Source organism: Thermochaetoides thermophila (assembly GCF_000221225.1).
Source record: "Thermochaetoides thermophila DSM 1495 unplaced genomic scaffold scf7180000011816, whole genome shotgun sequence".
Classification (NCBI taxonomy): Eukaryota; Fungi; Ascomycota; class Sordariomycetes; order Sordariales; family Chaetomiaceae; genus Thermochaetoides; species Thermochaetoides thermophila.
Window position 1 is genome coordinate 4437660 of NW_006383032.1, and position 25403 is coordinate 4463062.

Below are 25403 nucleotides of genomic sequence, written 5' to 3' on the forward strand. Positions count from 1 at the left end.
TTGGCCCTCCTTGGGTGTCCTAGTATCAGAGATACGTGCTTCTTGCTAAGCCTGTGACCTAAAAGCATGTGACATTTTCTGTTGTCTGGCTAAAGCATGACTCGACGAGGTTGTCCTTTTAAGATAACCTAAATTGATGAGATGATCAAAAGGCAGAGGATTTGGCTTAATAATTTATCGGCCGGTACCAGAGACAATAGATAGATGCAGGAGGACACAAATACGACAATCCAAGCAGAGAAAATGAAAGCATAGAGCGCAGTGAAGTTTAGATAGGTCATCCCAAGAAGTAACCTGGCCCATATACATACCGACGAGTATGGAGTCCCAGGGGCCAAAACCGTATGCTCTCCAGAATAGCAGAAATAATAGGCGGGACTAGTACCACACGATACCTACAACAAAAAAGTGGCATCCGTCCTAAAGATAGCACACCCAACTAGTTCTAGCCAAACTCATCCTCCCTGATACCGACAGCCCATCCGCACCCACTTAGGACGCGCTCTCCCGGCTCTTGCGATAGATGGCCTATTGAGTCGCGAAGCCGTAGTCGGAACGTGTCAGCACATCATGGCCTTGTTGTATATGTGTGAGAGTGAACAGCAAAAGCAGAGCTAATGGAACAAAAGAAACAATGCTCAGTGGAGAGAGAAAGCCGAAGCACGACTTGCCTCCTGTTCGACCTGCAGCCCGTCAATGATGGGCGCAAGCTCGCTCAGAATCTCATGGGCCTTCTTATGGAACTCCATCTGCGCGGCAACCAGCTCAGCCAGATTGCGCAGCGGCTCGGGAGACTCGAGAACCTGTTGTGTGTTAGTTGAGCCAAATAAAAAGTGAAAGTGAGATGAATGAGAGGAATAGAGCATCATTAGGTCAAACTCACATTTCTCATAACGCCAGCAGCCTCTTCGGTCTGCGTGACGAACTCATCCTCGGCCTTCTCAATTTCTTCCTGTGCCTCAGGGCTCAGCTCATGATGGTCGTCATGGTGGTCACGGGGGCCAGTGCCGGGTAGCCGCCAGGTGGTGCCCTTGACGCGGGCCTTGACGGCATCGAGAGTCAGACGGGCCTTCTCGACGGCCTTGCGGGCGCGCGTGGCGAACATAATGTTGGTGTTGAGCGTGGTATTCCAGCCGGCCAGGAACCGGCTCTGGATCTGGGCGTCCTGAGCCAGGCGCGCCTCGCCAATACGCTCCATGGCCAAGGCATACTTCTCAAGCGCGGTCGCGAGAGGGTCTTCACCTGCGCCAGTGTGCGTCTGGTGTAGGACCTGGCTGCTAGCCAGGCTGGCGCGCGCGATAGCATGCGGGAAAGTCTTGGGCTGCGGCTTGTGGCTAGGCGGGGCCGTCAAGGCAGCCTGAGCCTCAGCGGGCGAGGTAGCGCTGGACAAGAGCGACACCTTCTCCTGGACGGTGCGGCCGAGGTCCTGGAAGGTCTCCTTCAGGTTGGCCGGGTAGTCGTAGGACTCGCTGGCGTACTGAGAGCTGTTGGGCCGCGAACAAAGGGGTCAGCGTAAGTATATGGGGGCTTGGAATCCTGCCGACTCACGTCACTGCCAGCATTTTCTGGTGAACAGCCTTGAGCGCATCGACGCGTTTCTCCAGATCAATGTAATCAGGGGGCATTTGGGTCTGTAATCAGGGGTACATTAGCTATCGTGACCACCATGGCGGGACAATACATGAAGGATAGCGGTTCGCGAACCTTGTCCTCAGCTTGACCCAGCTGCTCCTTGGTGTATTGAATTGTCCGCGAGGCGAACGGGGTGATCTGGCCACCCAGGTTGCTGCGTTTCGTCGATGTCAGTCATCTCCGCAACTGCTTACTTTCCCAATCATCGCTACGGAGATTAGGCGGTGCCTGGCTCATACGTGAGACTCTTCTGAAGACCCTTGAATGCCTCCATGGTTTCTGTGGTAACAACGATGAATGTCGATTTAGGAACTGGAACTATAAGGAGGATCGCAAGGAGACTGCGACGCCGATGATGCCGCGTTGCTGATAGAGGGGGTTGCGATGATCGATTGCTGGATGCGGCAGCAACGGTTTAGGGGCGCCCAAAGGCCACACTACAAGCCCCACATTCGTCACCCCGCGAGGTATGGACCCTGTCAGAGTCATGCATGGGTCCGCGTATTACATGTAATGGCGTTACGGTATTCTACGCTAGGGAACTGTTCTGGGCATTCAGCACAACCTGTTCTCCTTCAGGGGATCAAACTTTAACCCCAATCTATGCGCGAGTCAACATTGTGGTTTTAGGCTTCAGTGGAGTTTTCAATTCCTATATACGAAGTACAATGTTCCTTTTGAGATCATTTCGCTACCCCAAACAACCAGTACGCCGATGCTTCTCCAATTATTTAATCCGCAGGTTTCTTCATATCCTCCCAAGACGGCATAATGCTCCTGCAGACATCCTCATAGTCCCTCAGCAACTGATCACTGGTAGCCGCCTCGGGAGTTGTCCAAAACATGGCCCAGTTGCAACCAGGAAGCTTCTTCACGCCACACGACCGCTCAAAGTACCACTTGTTGACGGGATTGTCCTTTCTGCTCCGCCAGCACACCCCTGAGGGGAAACAGTCGCGCACCATGGCATTGAAGACGATATCTGCCACACCGCCGGCGCCCTGACTCTTCGTGAGCACAGCGAATTTGTCGAGGTAAGGCACCAATCGGCCCTCACGGTAGGCTGTTTCCTCATCCATGCCAAATGGCCGCTCCCAAGTCAGTATCGCCCCGCCCTCATATTCACCTGCGATGATGACTCCTGCTAAGGAATTCTCAAGGCGCTTCAGGTAATCTTCAACATCAAGCTTCCGCTTGAAAGAATCGTTGATCAGATGGACGAGACGCGGTAGGTCGATACATGTGTCCGTTAACCTGAGTCGCGGTTCTCCTGGTTTGGGAGGCGTCCAAGGGCCCGAGCGAGTATCGGGAAAGATAGTGACAGGCATGCCTTTCTTCAAAAGTGTTGTTGTCGGCATGTTGACCGCAGTGTTCTCGCTTCGTTGATTAGGCGATTTTATCCTGCTCAGGGGCAGCGAAGCTGAGTACATGGGTCTGTCTGTAAGAAGGTTATGAATAAGGGGGTTCTGCCATCTCCTGGTTTTCACTTCGCCTGCAATCTTCTCAACGTTTGCTAGCCCCTGATTGCTAGGAGTCCGACGGTTAGCCGCTTCAGCAGGCGTCGTGATAACTGCTGAAGCTGTTGCTGGCAAAATTGACAGTGCGTTCTTAACGAGCTTCAGGTTCTCGGTATGCCGTGTCCTAGCGCGTCCTGGTTGAGCAGGCTTCTCCTGCTCCGTAAGGGCTTTCCGAAGTTTCTCGAATTCTTCTTCCAGGTTCACAAAGACTCGAGCCCCATCACCCTCCTTGCTTGCAGGGATACCGCCGTGTGGATCGATAACAATAATTCGGTCTACTACCGCCTTCCGCGAAAGAGGGCTGGTTGTAGTGTTGTTCTGCTCACCCCCCAGGTCTTTCTTATCGAGCTGTAGCCCTGAAAAATAGCTGGTCAAAGCGAAAACGATATCGTTGGCACTTGCTGGAGTGTATTGCAAAGTGTCTTCGGTACAGGCACGAGGGGGGACCACGGGCATATGTCCTTGTCTCAGCGGTGCCAACAAGGCTTCCCCAAATCCCACGAACACATCTGTTGAATCGATTGAAGATAGCCTCTGAACTGGCTCCTTTGCTTTCCAAATGCCGGAGGTAACCAGCTTGGCACCTGGGGAGTCATGCCGACCAATAGCTGTGATAACGCGGTTTGCTTGTTGGAAAATGAGCTCTTGCCATTCCGACCCTGAGATTTGGTCTTGTTCGCAGCCGAGGACAATAACACTTGGTAGGCCCAAAGAGCGCAATTGCGTCAGCGTTTTAGCCACGCCGTCCAACAAAGCATCATCCCAAGTCTGAGTCTCTCTGAGCTTCACAACGGCAACATGAGGCACCTCTGTAAGGTCAGCCACGGGAACCTGAGCCTGCCCCTGAGAAAAAGCAGCGTCTCCGCTCAGGGTGCTGTCATTCAATACAGCATTAAGTGCAGATGGTTTCTTTGGCCCCGAGCCAGCTCGCGAAGAGCCAAACGTTTGAAGGTAAGCCCTGGCATCTCTTTTCGTAGCTGATGATTCAAGGACTGAAATCAGAAATTGCTATTGAGAATCAGTGCAGTTCAGACAACATGGAGGGAAAAAGAACTCTCACCCTATCTGATTCCCTCTTCTGCTTTGCCTCAGCTGATGAAGGATGACGGTTCTCAGTGACACCGCCGTTGATTCTGCCATTTCGGCCTGCGTTTTCAGCTATTGAGAAGTGGCGAGCACATGACGCTAAGGGTTCTGTGGTGGAATTCAGTGTTCGTGTACGAAGAGAAGCCTGAATGACGTGTTAGGCCATTTGTCGAATATCCAGTATCGAGTCTGTGGCTGGCAGAGTTTGTGGGAATGGTGTGTGTATGTCTCACCTGAGCTGCCGAGGTAGCTCTCTTCAAGGCGCCGACGCCACTCTGGTGAGTCCGGTTGGCAAACATCGTTCACGTCAATGATGCAGTAGAGAGGCTTAATGATGGCAGACTCTTAAAAGATCCCGGGGTCCCTTGACGAGGTGACCCGGTCGCGAACAGAAATTCAAATGAGCGATCTGTTCATTGTAACCGGCACTGTCGTCTTCTATTTTGGCTGTGATGATGGGAATAAAAGCGGTGTTGTGAGTCAAGTGCGAGGTCAAACTTCCGTATCTCCATTCCCCACATCACACCTTGTCCACCTTGCACAGTTGCACCACCAAGCAAAATTATCAGATCATCAGATAAGATCTCGGCAAGGTTTCAGCCTTGACCGAGGTCAAGCCCAGGGTCCTGCCCCACCTCCATGCTTTTCCACACTGTACACCGTGACCTGCACACTTTTTGTCAATAAATCACTCCGATATTTGCAAGTAAAGTGAATTCTGAAGTCGGTTAGTATGTGGCTGACTTTATTCTTGAATTTACGTTGCATCAAGTTTGCAGTTTGGGTTGTGGCTGGCCCGTCATTTGTAAGCTGTGAACTGTTGCCTATGCAACCCCCTGTCTCTTTTACCTCGAGCGTCCAACGCCGCTTTGAAAACGGAATAGAGTTCTTCCGCTCAACACCCCAAGAGCTGCGTCCACTGTCGCCAACATTGTTCCTGTTCCTCATATTACTAATTTCATATCGCACTTTAGAATCAACGCAGCCAAAGGTAAACATGACTTTGGGTGTCAACAGGAAGTTATCTTCAGTCGTACACAAGACCTGTGGGGGAAATTGGAGGAAAAGTGGGGTCTTGACCAGGGGTAGGGCAACAGTATAAAAGCCCCCTCTTTGCTGCAAGGTTTATGAGTTGGCATAGCTCAACCTAATTGAGGCCGAATATCAATTCAAACAGTTATTGAAGTTGAGCTCAGTTCAAAAGCAAGAAAAACAATGGCGCCTACGCTGTTCTGGATCGGTCTGGGAAATATGGGCCGGGTGTGTTGCGAAAACGCCTCCAATGGAAGATAGGTACCCGAACCACTAACAGGCATATACAGGGGATGGTTAAAAACCTTGTTGAGAAGGGCAACCTCGAAAATCCACTCCTACTCTGGAACCGCACAAAGCAGCGGTCCATCGAGCTGAGCGAGAAACTTCCTTCCGGCAAAACGCAGGTTGTGGACACTATCGCCAAGGGTGTTCCCAAGGCCGACATCATCTTCATTATTCTCTCCAAAGACGATGTCGTCGAGGCTGCGGCCGATGAAATCCTCAAAGCAGGCGATGTTACGGGCAAGCTGATCATCGAGTGCTCCACCCTGCATCCGGACACAACGACCCGCCTGGCGAAGCGCTTCGCTGACCACGGCGCCCAGTTCGTCGCGGCGCCTGTCTTCGGAGCTCCGGCTATGGCCGACGCGGGAATGCTGATCGGCGTGCTTGCTGGACCAAGCGCTGCAGTGGAGAGAGCACGTCCCTACTTCAAGGGCGTTATGGCCCGCGAAGAGATTGTCATGAGTGACGAGCCGCACGCCAAAGCGCTGCAGATGAAACTGGTCGGCAACTCATTTATCCTCAACATGGTCGAGCAGCTGGCTGAGGCTCATGTTTTGGCCGAGAAGTGTGGCCTGGGACCCCAGTACGTGCAGAAGTTTGTCGAGCAGCTGTTCCCTGGACCGTATGTCGCGTACTCCCAACGCATGTTGTCAGGAGATTACTACAAGAGGAAATCCCCGCTTTTTGCGGTTGATCTAGCCAGGAAAGATGCTGCGCATATCATGAGCTTAGCTGCTGCTTCTGGGACAAGGATGAAGAACGTGGAAACTATGGATGAGAACTTGGTCCGGGTGAAGGAGCATGCCGGCGAACTCGGAGACTATGTGGCTGTCTATGGTATTCTCAGGAAGGAAGCGGGATTGAAGTACGAAAACGAGTAATTTCCACGTAGTTTTATTGTTATTGTTATTTCAATTTCGATACATATGATACATTCCAAAAGTCATGTTGTCTAGCAGGACATCAAATTTTCGCCAGCAAGAGAGTTGCATGCTCAAGAGGTTTCAGGAGCTTTGCGTGATGAGGTTAGTGATTCCATTATCGTTATAAGTGGTTAGTTGCATAATCATTGCTATCTTATCGATAACGAAAGCGCCTTATGATGACTAACGCAAGCAGCCCCTGCTTGGCGCCCATCGGCATGCCGCTCCTGGAGCTGCAAGCCAACCAACACCGCGCAGCCCACCATCACGACGCCTGTCGCCAACAACCGTAGGTAGCGAGGTCTTACATCACCTCCCAATACTGTCTATTGGTTTCACCCTGAGTAGTACGCATACGGCACGCGAGCTAATCTCTTCATAATGGCTACCGGGTACGTCCTTGACATTCCAATACCGCCATTTGGACAGGTCACTGGCTAATATTGCTCGTCAGTTGGAGCGTCTTCATCGGCCTGGTGATCGTCAGCGGCATGTGCGTGGCGGCCTGGGTATTCTCACCAAAGGGCGAGAACCAAGTGTATGTCTCCGTTTTTCACTCCCTCCCAACGGCGCCCTGTTCTGGTGCTAAAGCGGTTGTTCTGTTCCAGGCTCTGGCGCTCCTCTCTCATACTTTCCATCGTCAGCTGCTACCTTATGTGGGCCATCACTTTCCTAGCGCAATTGCACCCTCTCATCGAGCCAAGGCGGTCGGATCTACGTAAGGAGTACATCCACCACTGAGCTGGATCTCGGCGACGGGAGCGAACACCGGGGCACAGGAATGCCCCATTATACTACTGGGGAAAGGACGACTATTATTGTACGAATACCCGCTGCATCATCATCTTTCCTATATACACAACTCGGACGGCGTTTGGGGTGGACAGGGTTTCCTACTTCTGGTTTTGAATCTTGAATTGGGCGAATTTGGCCTGTACACGAACGGCTTCTCGCAGAGTCGGAAAGGCGTTTTGACTTTGACGGTCATGAAGTCATATGATACGTGCACCCATAAAGGACTCGAACGGGAATATAATGCCAATATCACTATCAATACCAAAAATATGCCGCACAGCACTAAACCACAAACTCAAACGAAACCAAGCATAGCCATCTCTGCCAGCGCACATCCCTCACCCAACTGCTAACCTCCCTCCCCAATCCTTCAAGTACTTCAACATCGCCCACAGTGCCCTCCCATCACTCGCCACGCCGGTCTCTCCCACAGAATCCACCCCATGTAGTCCTGCCGCCCACAGCACTGCCCTACCCATGACCCAGCGACTAACCGCGCCGGCAGTGGCCAGCAACGCGGCAACACCGTAGCTGCAGTCAAGCAATATCTTGAGCGCTTCTACATTGTTCGCTACGACGGCCCACCCGAGCGAGCGTGCGGCCGCAGGTACGTCGTATTCCCAGATGACCATCAAGATGGGGAACAGCTTCGTGGAGGACGATACGAGAAGGGCAGTTGAGACAGAATTGGGGCGGGGATAGCGGGGGAGGATGTTGAGCCATATGAGGGGAGAGTAGCGCGAGGAGGTTAGGAAGCGGATGGAGCCATGGAAGGCGATCGTTGAGAGGGTGCAGAGGATCACTGGGACGTCAGGGTTAGCATGTGAGCACGTGCGTTTGGAGGGGGCTAAAGAACGGCAACATACAGAAGAACATGTACTGGTAGACAATTGGTTGTTGCGCCAGTCGGCCAAAATTGCTTCCTCCTGCAGAGTCCGGGTCTGGGACGGATTGGCGCTCGATGCGCGCCCAAGTAAGGTAAACATCGAAGAGCAGGAGGAGGATGCCGAGGCGAATAATCGAGGGCTGTGTGGATGACGAAGTCAGAGGCGCCGGCTCAGAGTTGACTTAGACAACGGGAAAGCAAGCCATACCGGAAACTCGTCCTCATCATTCATTAATGTGTTATGCAGCAGGTGTCGGTAGACCTAACCAACATCACAAGTCTTAGCTCCATATCCCGGATCATCCTCGAACGCCGAGCAAAACCCCCCACCAAACAAGTCCATGGGCCAATACATACCTGTGGTTTGATCAAAACCAGGTCGATGAACAGCACCACAAAGTCATGCTCAACATACTTGTCGCAGAAGCGACCACAATTCTTGCAAACGGTCAGGCGAATATTGTGGCCTCCCCGCGACTTGCCGCCGCCGCCCTCGCGCCAGAGCGTCTTGACAGGGTGTCGACACTCTATGCAGATGGGCATTCTGCTTCTTGGCGCGGCATTGGACTCCGAATTCTGAGGGATCTGGTATTGAAAAAACCGGCAGCGGGTGGGGAAATAGTATTCGGTGGCCAAGAAAGGCGACGGAAACGGTCTGGTAAGATGCGCGTCTAATGTTGGGCCGACTAACTGATGACTGTGACTTTGCAAGCTGGATGGTGGTTGAGAAGTCGTTGAGCTGGTGGGCGATAAGGCGCCTTATCGTAGCCGCTCGGTTCTAGAACCCCCCTTCTTCGCTGGGTGAGCCCCTGATGGTTCAAGTACCCTTCAAGTACCCGGTACAAACCTGGGCCAATCATCATGCAACCGCCCAACTCCAATCAGGGCTGTAAAAGCAAAATTCAAAATATCAGGGATATCAGGTGTAATTCTATTCGGATCCTATGTTAAAGATTCTTGTGCTTCTTAAAAACTAGGGAATAATGCAACTCTCCACCCAACTGCAGCCGTACCTTGTACGAGCATCCGATGGACCCAAGGAGCGCAAGTAAGTCGACCTCAGCCACCACCAAAATCACAGAACAACGCCCGTTTGCGCAATGCTAAGATATCCAGGAGAATACCGTCCCATCGATCGCTGTACATCGAACTTCTGAACAATGAAAAAAAAAGAAAAAAAATACCAAGGAACGAAAATATCCCCCCGGAAAGGTCAATCCGCCTTCTTGTCTCCCCCAAATCCTGATCGTCCCCTTGCCCCCGGAGAAATCCTACTTGAACTTGCCCCAAGAACAGGCGAGAGCAATCCCCCTGCATCCCATACCGACGATGATGATCTTGTCGTCTGGTGTCTGTCATCATCACTTAATGTATCAGTTAACTCAATTAAATCCCCTTCTCCAGGCGCAGTCCCAAATTCTGCCCCAGAGTGACCCCCTCCCAGCCCTAACACGCCACCACCACCTTTCCCACCACGCGGTCCCAACACCGGGGTCAGCGGCACTTGCACATGCTTTGCGCGTTCAATAGCACCACGCAGCCACGTCTCAACAGCCGCAGCAGCCTTCTCCAGCCCAAGTGACCCCTGCCCACCACCAGTAGCCGCAGAGGTAGCGTCACGGCCATCCTCGAACGGGCTCTCAACAATGAGCGCCGCGGCGGCAGGCAACCCATCAGGATCCAATAACTCATCGGTCTTGCTGAAGCCGAAGTGGGCACTGACGGCGCCCATGACAGACATAGAGGGCAGCGAGTCGATGTTGAGTCCGGGTAGGTGCTTGTTGGTCCAGGTGTTGAGCGGGTCGTTCTCAGGACCGGGGGCGCGCACGTTCCGGCCGAGGGAGCCAACGCCGCCAGGCCGGCGCATCCAGACTGGACGGGGGTCGTCCAGTCCAGCGGATGCGGGATTGCCGCTGCTGCTAGTGCTGTTGAGGCGGGATCGAGAGGAGCTGGAAGACGTGCGGATGGGAAGTCGGTAGGAGGTGCTGCTGCGTGGGCTGCCGAAGACCGAGTCGGGGAGGGGAGCACTGGGCTGGTCGGTAGATGCCCGGGGGGTAGAAACAGCCGATGAGGTCTGCATGCTTTTCTTCCTGCGCGGAGGGAAGTACCCAAGCACTTTCCGGGGTACCCGAGCCACCTCGACAGGCTCAGGGAATGACTCTATGTACACCCATCTGACATGTTTCCAAGGTTTGTCGTCATCATCGTCGTCCCTTGTGTGATCGGTGGTCTTCCCGTTTGTAATCGGTGCGAAAGGGTCGTCCTGCTTTATGTCCCAACCAAACGGATCTACCGGCTCGGATGCTTTAGGCTTTGATGAACTTGCTGGAGGATCGCAGGGACGGCCCTTAACTTCGCATGCGTCTACCGGTATGGCCAGCCATTTCCGTACCTGAATGTTGTCTCGCGACCATAGTCCATTTGCCTTCCGGAAGGCATCTTCCCGACATCGGTACTTGAGCACGATGCCTGCGTATGTGTCTGTGCTCTGGACATGATGGATGTATGCCAGATATTCCGTGGGTTCCTGGCTCTGAGTAGGGCAATTGAGGTCTGCGTCCGAACTTCGTCTTTTGAACTTGCCCATAACGTCCAAACCCCGTTTACCCCCTCATGACTCTCAAGGATACTCGCCGTTCGCAGGGTCTTCAGCGTGTCTGCCCTTCTCGCGGCCAGTCCTGCCCCAATATCATCTGCTCGCGGCCGTCTCTCAGTGGGAGGGACCGGGCCCCAGGTGCTGTTACCATTGTTGGCTGATTTCCGTGTCCGGCTCCCATCCCTACTGTGCGGCCGATGTGAGTCGTCACGCAAGCCCAACGTACCCCCTCCCAAAACCGATGCTGCCAGCTCTTGGACCGATGACCAGCTCGGAACCCAAGAGTTGCCTAGCAACCCGCCGCCAGGGCCTGAACTTCTGGATCGCGTAGGTGGCCGAACAACTGCCTTACCCGAATCATTCCTTCCCGTGACCGAGCCGATACGTGCGGCAGGGATATCAGGGGACTTGGTGGCGCCCAAATCGGAATACGTGGATGAAGCTTCTGATAGGTACTGCGAGCTGCGAACTCGACGGTTTCGAGGACGAACTGTAGTTGCATCTGAATCCTGTGCGACTGAGAGGAATGCACGAGAGGCGGGCGACGAGGAGGGGTTCATTTCCTCCGACATCCTCCCGACCAGGTCGGTCGCCTCGGCGTGCGGCACAAGCTGCGATAAGAGATGGGCATCAGATCGCCGGTGGTTCTAAAAGCGGCAGCGTTGCGCTTTGGTCGAGCAGGATGGCAAGGACGCGTCGCATTCCAGGTGCAGGGGAACCTCTTGCACTCGCCAGGACTTCACCAAAGTGGTCTCGGGTTACTTGGTAAGGTGTCGAGGGTGTCCCGTGTCGTGGCGACGAGTCCAAGACCCGCCGCAGTCGCAAGTCCAGCGGCCAATGATCAAGCGTGGACCGCTACTGGGCAGCAACCGGAGAATACGGTCGATTAAATGACTTGGGCTCGGTGCAGGCACGTTCAGAAGCCAAATGCCGGTCGTCGATCTGGCCTCAATTCACGCTCCCAATATTCTATCCGTTAACAGCGAGCTGGTTGCAACTTGGCTTTCTGGGCGGACGACTTCGAGGGTTATGGATGACACGTACATACAAAACGGTATCAGCTCCGTGCTATTGTGGCTTCTGTGGTAACGCTCCTGGAGGACGCAACCCCAGCGCTCCGGCTTGGGCGGCGACGGCGGGTGCCCCCCTGGAAGCTTACTGGGGCCTAAAAAACCCCCAGCCGTTTTGGAATTTCTGGCCAATCACTGACGAGGAGTCGCACTTTGTCAGACCCATCTTGATGGGTCCATATGCATTCAACGGGGGCTTCGACACGGGAAAAAACTGCTTTGTCAGAGGCCCAGAGCTACGATATCTTGGCTTGCCCAAGATTAATTTAACAGGTGTGCTCTCGAGAGAGTTTAGAAATAAGTGTATACTGAGATATTCTACGTTATCAGGGGGATCTTGTTCTCGACCGTTCAAGCGGGGAGGCGGGATGCAAGATGCAAGTATCAAGGATACCGTTACGAACCCCGTATTTACGAAGCCTGTGTTTGGCCAGTGGAGCCGGGGCAGACATCTGCACGTGCCAATGTGCCGCGGGGCGGCAACCAAAATCGAAGTAAACAAATACAATTCACCAAGAGGGGCCTGGCGTGTTGAGATTGCTGTGGTTCTGCGACGCGCGCGCCTTCCCCGACCCGACTGACGGCCAACGATATTGTATCCGGGGATCCCTTTCAAAAACCGCCGCCATGAGGGTGACGGAACTCATCATCGACGTATGACCCCCTCGGCGACGCCGGTTTGCTGTTTGCTTTCCGCCTCTGGCCGCTGAGCGCTGACCGACCACAACAACAGGGCTTCAAGTCGTACGCGGTGCGCACCGTGATCACGGGATGGGACGAAAGCTTCAACGCCGTCACTGGCCTCAACGGCAGTGGCAAGTCCAACATCCTGGACGCCATCTGCTTCGTGTTGGGCATCACCAACATGTCCACGGTTCGCGCGCAGAACCTGCAGGTGAGCGACGCGATCCTCATGCTGAGCGAACATGCAGCATTGCCCAGGACCGCCTGCTGACCCGACTCGACCAATTTAGGACCTTATCTATAAGCGCGGCCAGGCTGGTGTGACGAAGGCTAGCGTAACGATCGTCTTCGACAACCGCGACAAGAAGCGGTCCCCCATCGGCTTCGAGGAGTATGCGACCATCAGCGTTACCCGCCAGATCGTTCTAGGCGGCACGACAAAGTACCTTATCAATGGTCACCGCGCACAACAGCAGACAGTTCAGAACCTCTTCCAGTCTGTCCAGCTCAACATCAACAACCCGAACTTCCTGATTATGCAGGGTCGCATTACCAAGGTGCTCAACATGAAGCCCGCTGAAATTTTGGCCATGATCGAGGAAGCAGCCGGCACACGGATGTTCGAGGACAGGAAAGAGAAGGCGCTCAAGACGATGGCCAAGAAGGACCTCAAGCTCCAGGAGATCACTGAACTATTACGAGACGAGATTGAGCCTAAGCTTGAGAAACTGCGCCAGGAGAAGCGCGCGTTCCTCGACTTCCAACAAACACAAAACGACCTCGAGCGCTTGACCAGGATAGTCGTCGCCCATGATTACGTGAGGTGTCAGGAACAGTTGAAGCAGTCAGCATCCGAACTGGAGGCCAAGAAGCAGCGCGCCAAAGAATTGGAGGAGTCTGCGCATCGGTTAAAGAGTGAGATATCCAACCTGGAAGAGGATCTTGAGAGGGTAAAGTCGCAGCGTGATAAGGAGCTGCGCAAGGGCGGCAAGGCGCAGGCGCTCGAAGAGGCGGTCAAGAAGCACTCGAACGAGCTCGTCCGACTTGCTACCGTGGTTGACCTCAAGAAAGGCAGTATCACGGAGGAGAAGGAGAGGCGAGCCGGCTGTGAGAAGACTGTTGCTGAGTTGGAAACAACACTCAAGGAGAAGACCAAGGCATATGAGAAGATCAAGGCCAAATATGACGCTGCCAAGGAGGCCGCCGAGAAGCAAAGGCAGGAGGCAGAGGCAAAGGAAGAATTGCTTCAGACTCTGCAGACTGGTGTCGCGTCCAAGGATGGTCAAGAAAATGGTTACCAAGGCCAGCTGCAGGACGCCAAGAACAGAGCAACAGCAGCCGTCACGGAGCAGGAGCAGGCAAAGCTCAAGATTGCCCACCTGGAGAAGAGGATAAAGGAGGAAGAACCACGTGCTATGAAAGCGAAAGAGCAGAATGCCGCTCTTCTCAAGGACTTGGAGGGGCTCAGGCAACAGGCCCAAAGGTTGGAGAGGGAGATGGCTAAGCTCGGCTTCCAACCAGGCGCTGAGCAAGAGTTGTACAAGCAGGAGGCTGCCCTCCAGCAAACGATCCGGGACCTCCGGCAAGAGGCTGATGCTCTCAAGCGGAAGGTTGCCAACATCGACTTCCACTACCACGACCCCGTCCCCAACTTTGACAGGTCTAAGGTCAAGGGTCTGGTTGCGCAGCTGTTCACAGTTGACAAGAGGTTTCTCCAGGCGGCTACGGCACTTGAGATCTGCGCTGGTGGCCGTCTCTACAACGTGGTCGTGGATACCGAAGTCACAGGTACACAGCTGCTTCAGGGGGGTAGGCTACGCAAGCGCGTCACGATCATCCCCCTGAACAAGATCGCAGCCTTCCGGGCCTCAGCACAAACAGTTGCTACTGCTCAACGCATCTGCCCTGGCAAGGTTGACCTGGCCCTATCTCTTGTCGGCTATGACGAGGAGGTCTCGGCTGCCATGGAATACGTCTTCGGTAACACGCTCATCTGCGCCGACGCTGAGACGGCCAAGCGGGTGACTTTCGACCCCAATGTCCGGATGCGCAGTATCACTCTCGAAGGCGATGCCTATGATCCTTCCGGTACTCTCTCTGGTGGCAGTGCCCCGAATTCCAGCGGCGTTCTCATCACCCTCCAGAAGCTCAACGATGTCACCCGACAGTTGCGTGAGGCCGAGGCGTCGCTTGAGAAGCTCCAGGCGACTATTGTCAGGGAGAAGAGCAAGCTCGATCAAGCTAAGCGCCTAAAGCAGGAACTTGATCTCAAAACGCACGAGATCAAACTTGCTGAGGAGCAGATCAGCGGCAACTCTTCTTCCTCCATCATTCATGAGGTGGAGAACATGAAGGAGCAGATCGCGCAGCTCAAGCAAGCTGTCGTGGAGGCCAAGCAGCGTCAGGCTGAGGCCACTGCCGATATCAAGAGGATCGAGAAGGACATGAAAGACTTTGCTAACAACAAGGATGCCAAGCTGGTTGAGCTGCAAACTTCGCTGGACAAGCTGCGCGCATCCCTCGAGAAGATGAACGCTGCCAACAAGACGCTCCAGAAGGAGCTACAAGAAGCCCAACTCGACTTGGAGCAAGTCTCAGGAGATCTCACTGCTGCTCGGGAGCAGCTCCAGGAGATCGACCAGGCCATCAAGGCCCACCAGGAAGAACTTGAGGACCTAGCTCGTCAGCAGAGGAAAGTAAAGGAGGCCCATGATGTCGCCCAGGCCCAACTCGACGAGGAGCGTGCCAAGCTCCACGTCTTCGACGACGAGCTCCAGGCTCTCGAGGAGGCTATCCGGTCCAAGAACGCCCGTCTCACCGAAGAGGGTCTCGAGAAGCAGAAGTTGGGCCATCAGGTTGAAAAGTTCCACAAAGAGCAACAAGCTGCCGCCCAGCGTGTGGCCGCCATGGAGAAAGAGTACGAGTGGATTGCCGAGGCACGCGACCAGTTCGGCCGTCCCGGCACTCCATACGACTTTCACGGGCAGAACATTGCCGAGTGCAAGGCCATGCACCGTAATCTGTTGGACCGTAGCCAAGGCCTGCGCAAGAAGATCAATCCCAAGGTCATGAACATGATTGACAGCGTCGAGAAGAAGGAGATGTCACTCAAACACATGATGAAGACCGTGTTGAAGGATAAACACAAAATCGAGGAGACGATTGCCACGCTCGACGAGTACAAGCGCAAGGCGCTTCAGGAGACGTGGGAGAAGGTCAATGGCGACTTCGGCCAAATCTTTAATGAGCTGCTACCAGGCAGCTTTGCTAAGCTGGAACCTCCTGAGGGCAAGGACCTGACCGATGGTCTGGAAGTCAAGGTCCGGCTGGGTAAAGTGTGGAAGCAGAGTTTGACTGAGTTGAGCGGTGGTCAACGGTATGTTCTCTCCCTTCCCCTTTTTTTTCCTGCCTGATAACACAATACAAGATGCTAACTCTTCCCCCCCTCACAGCTCACTGATCGCCCTCTCGCTGATCATGGCCCTTCTTCAGTTCAAGCCGGCGCCCATGTACATCCTGGACGAGGTCGACGCCGCTTTGGATTTGTCGCACACGCAGAACATCGGTCGCCTTATCAAGACGCGCTTCAAGGGTTCGCAGTTCATCGTCGTCTCGCTCAAGGACGGCATGTTCCAGAACGCCAACCGTATCTTCCGCGTCCGCTTTAGCGAGGGTACTTCCGTGGTGCAGGCACTGACGCCGGCTGATCTGAAGTAATCTTCTTGCTCTCTGCTTTCTTTTCGTCACTTCTCCTGTCTCTCTTCTGGTTTTACGGTGTTGGACACTTGGGAGTCTGGATGGCTAGGGCAATATGGAGAGCTGGTGTTTGGGTTGGTCGGGTGGACAGATTGGGTTTGGTTGCTGCTGCCAGTGCTGGAACTTGTGGGCATACTTAATAACCTCGTTAGGTTCCTTTGGCCGTGACGGACGGCATGAACTGGCTTAATGATGACAATTCGGGTGGCAATGTACACACAAAGAGCGTTTGGGTACGATGGAGCAAAAACTACTCCCATGTCTATGTGGCTTTCTGTATATCCTGTTCCTTATCCCCGGTTCGGTTACCTGTGTCGTTTATCCTTTTATACATTACGATACATTGTCACTACTCAGAAGCCCTTTTACCCAGCATAGTCATTACTGTGTAATGTAGAAATGGGAACCCGTCTCCAGCACCTCAATTTCGCCGCCGACCTCGACCCAACTCTCAAGGTCATGCGGCCTGTCAGTCTTGTCGAACAAAGGAGTCATCTGCATACCGAGGCAGCCCTTCAACTTGGCGCCCTCGTCGACCTCCCTGAGCCTCCTCAGAGACCGGTCAGGCTCTACAGCGTGCCTGAAGCCAGTATCTTGGTCGACATTAGGCATCTTACAGCTAGAGTACGCGTAGATCAAGGTCAGTTACAGAGTCTTCATATATATGAAACGAAGCTAACATTAAACAAAGCAAGTCTTTCGCAGGGTGGTATCCGGGCAAGTGCGTACCGAACGGTGCGGCAAGACACGTGAAAAGTGGCCGGCTCGTGCCTCTTGGTGCTGCCAGGTTTCGGAGAAATCCGAATCTTCTTCCAAGATTCCTCGTCGTAGGGCGTGTCTCCTTCCACTGTGAGGGGGGGGTTAGGTGTCAGAGAGTGTGGAGCTGTCTGATATGGGTGTTCAAGCTAAGGGTGAGGGGGAAAGCTTGGTGTTTCGGGTCGGCGTTCGAGTTGGAAGGTCCGAACCCGAAACGGCAGACTGACAAAACTATGATAGTGTCTGAACTTACCGACGATGTTGGCACGGAACCGTCTGAAATCCAAGACTTGAAAATTTTCGTCCTTGGGGATCTTGGCGTCAAAATCGCGGACACTGGACAAATTGAGCAGATGCAGAGGATACTGTTGTGGTCGGCAGTGTCAGCGCAAAAAAAGAAAAAAAACAGCCGGGGAAACGGTCAACCCTCCTCCAAGAGCGAAGGGGATCATCATCAGAGTCGCACACAGACCATCCCGAGGATGGAATCTGCAGGCGCGGGAACTGGGGGGACTGCGGGGAAGGGGGATCGGAGAGATGACCAAAAGGGTTGTAACGGTGATGCTTACAGTGTCCTGAAAGCCCGTGATGGGCTGGTAGCCGGCCTCCTGCTTGGTGGGCGCACACCGGTAGACGTTCCGTAATCGGGCCGGGTCGATATGAAAAATGCCGAGCCGGTTGCTCACGCCCAAGTACTGCTTCAGCTCCCAAGGCAGCTCCTTCTCCATATTAAGCGCCATGACGGTGTCGCGCCAGACTGTAACCTCCTCGAACTCATAGCCGCGCTTCTCGATCTCAGAGCGCGAGGGAAACGCCACGGGCAGCACAAACTGCTTCTCGGGGACCGCACTCAGACCACCCCTGAGCTTTGCCGCGACCCAGCTCATGGCACCACGGAAGCCGGGCTCCTGCCATGGGAAGCGCACGAGAAGGAAAGGCTCGGAGGCGACCTCGCCGAGACGGCCACGGGCCTTGACGGCGTCGGGGATGAACAGCTCGACCTGCACGGTAGCGAGCATGGGAAACTGGCGCTGCGTGATGAACTCCCAGCGGTGGGCACTCTTCTCCTTCTCGGGGGTGTCGACGCCCACGGGGAACGGGCTGCGCAGCTGCGCGAATGCGTAGATACGGTCATGCTCCAGTCCGGTCGGCAACACCCTGCTCTGGCTGATCTCGATGCCCTTGCATGACTTGATCGGGTAGATCCAGAGGCTGCGCACTGTGGCTGCAGCGGCCGGTTTTGCCTGGCCGTTCAGGGCCATGCCGTTGGCATTAGTGCTGCCGGCAGCGACGTCATCTTTCTTGCCCTTGCTCCGGCGCCGGCGCCGGCGCTCGGCCTCCGCCTTGACACCGATGGGCGTGTGTGTTTCCAGGAGCGCATCTCGATGTGAGGGAGGGATGGGGGGGAAGTAGATGCAGAGTGGCACAAGAAAGACTAGAATAGTGACGGAGAGCAAGAATATGCCGGTAGCATCAATGGCCGGGCCGGTCCGCAACGGCGACTCGCTGCTGTCCATTAGTCGATATTGTCCGTCTGTTGTTCCGTTTGTTTGTGCGTCGGCAGGTCGGCTGGGTGCTGCTGTGTCAATGGCTTTTGTTTGGCTCCAAGGTTTACGGATTACCGAGGAAAAAAGTGTGAATGAACCGGAAGCTACGTTAGGTAATACGGAAAGTATAATCATCGATGAAAGCGCAATTCCGTCACCGAGAAGATGCCCGAGCACGTCGGTGAAGCAGACAGGGATACGTGACCTCGAAAGCTACAGTCGTGTCGTAGCTTCACTGTTGCAATTGCACCTGCAGGGAAACCATCCAAAACGAGGACGCGACGTGTCTCAGCTTCTCATGGAGCTTTGTGGAGTACTTTTACATCTTGATACAGATCTTTTGTAAGTTACATAACGTGTCCGAATTGAATCGGGGTAACTTATGTAAGATCCGGTATGAACCGTATAAGTTGATACCTGCATGTTACCAATCGCTGGGGAAACAGTCGAGATCTGTGACGACCCAGCGAGGTGGATGAAACAGGCTGGGTCTGTCACACAGGCTATCGAACGTCATAATAGGTGAGCACCATCCGACTACATAGGTAGCTACAACGGCAAACAACGACGTGATAGTATGCAATACTGCCGCACACCACACACCTGTAAAGGGAGAATGTTGAGCCGGCAAATGCAGGATCACACCACCTGCTCAAGATATTGGCCCGCGTCAGATCGAGCGGGAATGTTTCCTCGCCAGTGAGAGCAGGCACAAAGGTAAAAATTAATAAACACTTCGCCGGGAGATGGACTAGATTCTATGTAGGAAGCTGACCTGCACAACTCTGGCAGTCTGCTCCGTCAAGCTGGCCATCTGCTTGTGATTCCCCAGCCGACAAGGCCCATTGTCCCGGCACTTTGACGTAGGGCTGCCATCAACTGCCTTTAACCATCCAGACCCGATTCGCTGCCGTCATTGATTGGCCGTAAAGGTGGTACTTGATTGGAGAGTTGTGGAGTGTCAACCGGGTCGCTCTGCCCGCTCCCTCAGGCCGCGTCCAGCGCCACCGTGCAGAACCGGGCCGGTAACCGCTGGTTGCTGTGGAAGATCGGGAGTATTCCATGGATCGAGATGCTAGTGCACGGTCATTGGCGTCGACGAGTTAATTAATTCTGCTGACGGTTTGCTGTCTATTTGTCGATGTCACCAGCACTTGTGTTGCAGGCGTATGGGCCCACACTGGGGTGAGAGAGTTGCGTCTACGCTATGGGGTCAGGCCGAGAGTCACCCTGCTTTTCTGTGAGACGAAGAGACATCTGTCTTTGACAGTCTCAGTTTTTGTTTGACAGTTCTCACCACCGGAGGCTGGGACAGGAGGAACGTGCTTCCTGGTAAATGGTTAATTATGTTGCATTCTCCAATGAAACCTCTTGGTAGATGGCATGCCTTCGCTCTTACCGAACAAGTACCCTCGAAGCGAGAATGGCAGAGAAGAAAAAGAAAATCAGACAAGAAAGGGAAATAGCAGTTGTCAAAGGGCACTCGCTACCATGTCAATCTTCCGGACGGAAACCCGAAGATAGGGTCGTGATGGTGATAGACGGTGCCAACTTGGCGGCGCCGACAATCATCTGGTGCGGAAGTAGGACAAGACTGGGTCAAAATCCTGGGAGGAGGACAATTTCTACGGTAGTGATTGCTCATCAGTGTGCCATTACCCTGGGGTGAGTGTGACATCCCGTGTATCATCCTGTCCGGGTCATCTCATCCACGACCCTGCTCAGGGGCAGGTGTCGGTTGTCGGATCTGATGATCCATCTCGACCTACCTGCTTGGGCAGCTCGTGCTGCAGCGACACTCCGGGGAAGGACCTCCAGCGTAGCAACCCGTAGCCGTTGCTGGTTTGACCTTCGATGGTGCCGCAAGTTATCCTGGGTGACAAGAGACACGGTGTTCTTCTGCAGGTTGCGGGACAATTTTGCCCTGGGCTGCTGGAGGTGTTGCCCTCACAGTGGTCGAGCGTCCGAGGATGTCTACGTCCGAAGGGACTTCCACAAACCTTTGGGAGACCAGGAAACAACAATATAGACGTGATCGGAAAATATTCTTTTGAGCATCTGCTTCGCCTGCTTACGCAGCCTTCCATAAGCTTGCCGTTCACAGGAATGCTACTCGGCTCCAGCCATCAACATATTCTGGATGCGAAATGAGGGTTTAACAAAAATATCTCACTATAACATTACCTGCAGCACGTCATAGGATTGGAAAGGTTCGATGAGAATGGGAAGTGCCGTGGAGGTGGGGGCGAAAGCGCAAGCTAACGAGGACCTCCGTGAACGGTGAACATAGCACTGGTGTTGCCTGGAGGGCCCTTCTGTTGATTCCAAACAAAAATAGCTTCTCACAGGGAGTAAACGTTTCAGCGTCTGGATATATTCCATGGCAAGCAGATTTCTTCGCGTGGATGTCGGCATTGCCGAGCCGTGCGTTCGGAGGACGGCCGACAGCTCACTGTTCTGGCATGAAAAAACCGGTTACTCACGTACGGTGTAGACGCTCACATCAATGCAACTGAAATGACATTGAAGCAGCAGTGAAGTTGCGAGGATTTTGAGCATTTAAGTTTTGGACGCGGACAAGACCGACGGTCACTCCAATGCCTGTCCGTAATGCGAGTTGGGAGTCTACACTTTTGTCAGCAGACTGATCATGGTGAGGACGTGACAAAAAAAGAGACTCGGGGAACAGAGCTCAGCCTCAGACCCGCAGACACACGGGTACAGCAGCCATCGCATTCCAATGCGGCTCAAGTCTTGGGAGTGAATTCAAGCATCGTATTGCAGGCGACTATTGATAGGAGGAAATGACTTGTTCATGCAATCCTTAGCACGCGCTGTGACCAGTCTTTGTAACACACAAGTACCTTAAAAACATAGGGACTCAAAAAAAAACAACATGTCAACATTCAGTAAGAACAACTTCAAGCCATCATCCTCAATAACTCCCGAGAGCTCTGCCACCAGATCTTGGGATGGTGGTGCGAAAAGAGAGATCAAAATTGGGACGGTGGACGTTGAGAGGTCGATCGAAAAGGTTGTGGAGTGGATCCTTGTTCATGCGCCTAGGTCCATCGGTGCAGCTAACTTGATACCCCCTGCGGCCGGGCCGACCACCAGGTACGCCATGCCGTTGCGTAGCACGGGGCAGACGCCCCGCTCTGGCCCACGCCGTTGGTGGAATGCCGCTTTGAGCTTCGCCCGTTTGAACGGCCTCTGCGGGATGACCACGGCAAATCAGGGACCTATAGAAGAGCCCCATCAACGTGTCCAAACATCGTCTCATTGGAAGACCCGGAGTAACCTCCGAAGCTGGACGCGCAAGGTCAGGGCCCAGAGAATCCGGGACCTGGGCGGAGTTTGAATGCACTAAGATACGGAGTTCATACTGAGTAACAGAGAGTTCACTTCTCGGTTGCCGCGGACGCCTCAACTTTAACCTCCTATGCAATAACAAGAAAATCTCATTCAATCCGCAATGTTTTTATGTTCCAAAGACCTGCCAGAAGAGGCTAGGCCGAGCTCTCCATCCAAAGTCCGGCTGGAAGCGGGTTTTCCCTGGGTTGAATCCATCCTCAGATCTATCGATTCTTGGTTACTACTCTTCTAGAATATCCACCAAACTGGGTCTGACAGGAGCTCCAATTGACACACTGTCACAGGACAGCCGAAGTGGGTCGAAAAGCAAAGACTTTGTTCTGGGGCCATTGAATCCATCTCAACGTTTGCCGGCATCCGAAATGAAGCTTTCACATGAAAACAAACTCGACTAGGAACCTTGCAAAACACAAAAAGAAGAGTAGGGCAATATTGAGCCCATTACCCTGCTGGGGTCAATTTGGAGTGGGTGTACGTAACCGCTATTGCGCGGTTTCGAGAGAGGCTGAAAGTCGTTTTCCACGTGAGATTTATCCGATCTCTGCGCAGAAAATGGCCTTAATTCCGTCAATTATAGACAGGGCGCTCTTTCCCTATCTGGACCTACCTTATGAGTACCTTACCTACCTTACGTAACGTACGCTTACCTTCTACACCTTACCGGTTAGTTACACCTATCTACATACTTGGCTGCGAAGGTGCATAGAAAGCACACCTACCTTCTATGGCCTGCCAGATTTTCACCTCCTTCCTTGGAAGTGTCGGTATGGAGGGCAGGTGTGTCCCAGGTTGCCAGTTTCAGGGCAATCCCCAGATCTTATCATACAACCGGCTTCCCTTTCATTGGCGGTTGGATCTCTTCCTTGTCCACCTAAGTTTTATCTAAGTCAGCCTTGCGGGAGCTGCCACGTCGTTTGCTGGTTGAACGGACGGACATACGGAGATCGACTGCTCATCACCAGATTTCACAATTTTGATGTTCCCCTTGCCTCTTTTCCCCTCAGGTCCCCCTTTCTTAACTCACAATTACCTGGCTGTTAGTGTAGGTCGGGTGTGCTCCGCAGCCTTCCGGTTCTCATGGCTGCCATGCAGCAAGCAATAATGCCAACTCCACAGCCGCATGATGATTTTTAACATGACGGGCCAAGATCACCATCTTGAGAAAGCTGCGGACTTTTGCCCCAAATTGCAATACGTAATCCGCCCTAAAACAGCCGCACACAAAATCCAGGGTCAGATCAACCCACAATGGCATCAAGGTCAAGGTTGTGGACGGAGCTATCCGTACCCGTATACAGCCTAGCACATCAAACCTTAGCACGCCGCACACCTCTCATCAGCGTTCTGGGTTGCGCGAGGCATTCAACGATGACGCCTACAAAGTACCTACCACAATCCGTTAGCTGGACAGTTGCAACACGGCCCTTGTGCAACCGATCTGTCCAACGTAACAGGCCCGAGGTGTGCTGTTATCACCGCTCGTCATCCAACCACCCCTACCATAGCAACACCGTAAACCCCAGGTTAGATCTCAACTTCTCGATGCTAGAATGCCACCTAACGTCGCACGCCGAACCCATCCTTCAGAGGCCCTTGGTTTTTTTTTTTTTCTAGCCGTAAGTCCGTTGGAAAGCTTCTCTGAACGCATCTCTTTGGGGCCGTCAACTTCTCTGAACGCTAAGATTGCTCTGAGAGACATGTAAGAGTACCAATACCTTATCTACATCCCCCGCCCATAAGTTGGCCAGTCCCGGATCGACGGGGCAGTTGCAACGGCCACGTCCTTGCAGTGCTGCATCCCAGAACTTTTACATAGGCCTGGATCCGATTGTCTCCACTGCTGCCGCGGAGCAGCTTCACGTTCTAGCCAAAAGAACCCCGGCCAGCCTTGGGATGCAGGCCCGATGTTCGCGCGCGTGGCATGGGGGTAAACTGGCGACAAAGGGCCCACGAGGTTAGCTTGACCGGGCTCGCGCACGGGCTTGCTGCGCTGCAGACAGGCTCACCTGCTCGTCTCAAAAGTCATGCTGCGAGCACTGGAAAGCCTGCTAGCTCTTCGCCAACTCCACGCCCGTGCGCGTTCATTCACCATCTTCAGCATAAAGATGGCGCGTTCAAGTTGTCAAGCCATGCTCATTTTTGCTGCGCATGTGGCTTTTGGCGCGATCGCGGGTTCATGTCCCACCCTATGGTCAGGGGGCCTGGCCCAGGGGGAGGGGCCCGCCACAATGGCACCCGTAGTGGAGCGGGACGTTGTGAGCGGTCCAGGTCAAAGTGGTGTGCAACCCGCACATCACCAGCCAAGCCAGCATCACCAGAACTCCCCGTTCTATGGATACCGGAGAGATTAGGAGGACACATCGGATGAACCGTTTGCCGCACGCAAGCGGGAATCTGCAGCTCCCCCAGGAACCGGAGATCAAACCACTAGGACCCATTGCAATGATCTTATCTCCACTGTCCCTTCACGGAAGCTTCCTGGCCAAGCTGGCCTGCTTGTTGGGCCGTGAGGAGCTGCAGCAACCTAGATGCCTTTATGTTGTACATATCTCGTTCACTATCCAGCAATATGCGCATGGACCAGTCTTCTGGGACGCCGTCTTTCACATAGGTATCCATAAAACCCCCCTGGACAGAAAAATGACGCTAGCAGGCCAGCCCGCCACTCATGGGAGTTCTGCCGCCTTCTACCGGAGGTCCCATCCAAGAACAGGAGAACAAGCGACGAACAAGCTCCTGGCCCCATGCAACAGTGGAGGCCGACTAACACAGATCTGGCCCGTCGTTTACCCTTGATCAGCTCAGAGCAAAAGGCCAGGCCACAAGAGCCTCAGCGGAAACCTTGCCCGTTACCATGGCCTGTGTGCTGCTCAGATTGCAAGGAGCCATCTCAGGCACAGACAAGAAAATAGCCTATAAGTAATTTGCAGGAGGGAGAGGGAAGCTTGCTAAAGACACACGTTGCAAAAAATAAAATCAAAAAATAAATTGGGTGGCTCTGCATGTCATATCATGCCGCGGCTGTGACCGTAGACGGAGCGTCCAGCTCTACCTTGGATCCAAGATGCTACAGTAGGTAGGCTTTTTGCTGGACCCGAGAGGTTGGCAAGAAAACCCGGGAGAAAGGCTCATTTTCACTTGTGACAGCTCGACGCCCATGGTTTATGGGTGTACCGGGGTCATCGTCAACTGCCACCCCCCACCTCACACACACACACATACACCTCTGGGCTTGGGCCGATCCAGGATCAACCAGATCCCGGATACTTTGCCTTAGCTATTTGGCTTCAAAGCATGTGGGCTCCTGCTCATCCTGGTCGACTAATAAGATTGAGCCCGGCCAAGTTGTATGCCCATCCGTGTCTTACAAGAGATCCAAACATTCTATTTACCAACTCACTCTTGACGTTTTTTTGGTCTCTCTCCCCTCTCCCCTCTGTTTAAGGGATTTTTGGCCTTG

General features: G+C 53.7%; 6 protein-coding genes across 6 annotated transcripts; 2 read left to right on the forward strand and 4 right to left on the reverse strand.

Moving 5' to 3' along the window:
* Positions 1 to 638: 638 nt before the first annotated feature.
* CTHT_0032960 (putative golgi vesicle protein) lies at positions 639 to 1906 on the reverse strand (the record flags this gene model as incomplete). The annotated part of the gene is made up of 5 exons (XM_006693671.1): positions 639 to 803; positions 884 to 1484; positions 1549 to 1631; positions 1705 to 1786; positions 1872 to 1906. 5 exons carry the CDS (start codon positions 1904 to 1906, stop codon positions 639 to 641), a joined length of 966 nt encoding a protein of 321 aa, XP_006693734.1.
* A 457-nt stretch (positions 1907 to 2363) lies between these two features.
* Positions 2364 to 4534, reverse strand: CTHT_0032970 (acetylglutamate synthase-like protein; the record flags this gene model as incomplete). The annotated part of the gene is made up of 3 exons (XM_006693672.1): positions 2364 to 3992; positions 4210 to 4380; positions 4469 to 4534. 3 exons carry the CDS (start codon positions 4532 to 4534, stop codon positions 2364 to 2366), a joined length of 1866 nt encoding a protein of 621 aa, XP_006693735.1.
* A 916-nt stretch (positions 4535 to 5450) lies between these two features.
* On the forward strand, positions 5451 to 7219 carry CTHT_0032980 (uncharacterized protein; the record flags this gene model as incomplete). The annotated part of the gene is made up of 6 exons (XM_006693673.1): positions 5451 to 5495; positions 5558 to 6420; positions 6512 to 6580; positions 6675 to 6767; positions 6933 to 7016; positions 7087 to 7219. 6 exons carry the CDS (start codon positions 5451 to 5453, stop codon positions 7217 to 7219), a joined length of 1287 nt encoding a protein of 428 aa, XP_006693736.1.
* Positions 7220 to 7371: 152 nt separating this feature from the next.
* CTHT_0032990 (uncharacterized protein) lies at positions 7372 to 11315 on the reverse strand (the record flags this gene model as incomplete). The annotated part of the gene is made up of 7 exons (XM_006693674.1): positions 7372 to 7453; positions 7628 to 8075; positions 8140 to 8299; positions 8368 to 8421; positions 8517 to 8830; positions 9621 to 10692; positions 10767 to 11315. The coding sequence occupies 7 exons, from the start codon at positions 11313 to 11315 to the stop codon at positions 7372 to 7374; spliced, it is 2679 nt and encodes an 892-aa protein (XP_006693737.1).
* A 1137-nt stretch (positions 11316 to 12452) lies between these two features.
* Positions 12453 to 16226, forward strand: CTHT_0033000 (uncharacterized protein; the record flags this gene model as incomplete). The annotated part of the gene is made up of 4 exons (XM_006693675.1): positions 12453 to 12479; positions 12559 to 12720; positions 12800 to 15885; positions 15962 to 16226. 4 exons carry the CDS (start codon positions 12453 to 12455, stop codon positions 16224 to 16226), a joined length of 3540 nt encoding a protein of 1179 aa, XP_006693738.1.
* A 420-nt stretch (positions 16227 to 16646) lies between these two features.
* On the reverse strand, positions 16647 to 18538 carry CTHT_0033010 (putative molybdenum ion binding protein; the record flags this gene model as incomplete). Its single annotated transcript, XM_006693676.1, has 4 exons — positions 16647 to 16884; positions 16995 to 17112; positions 17275 to 17386; positions 17591 to 18538. 4 exons carry the CDS (start codon positions 18536 to 18538, stop codon positions 16647 to 16649), a joined length of 1416 nt encoding a protein of 471 aa, XP_006693739.1.
* Positions 18539 to 25403: the final 6865 nt, after the last annotated feature.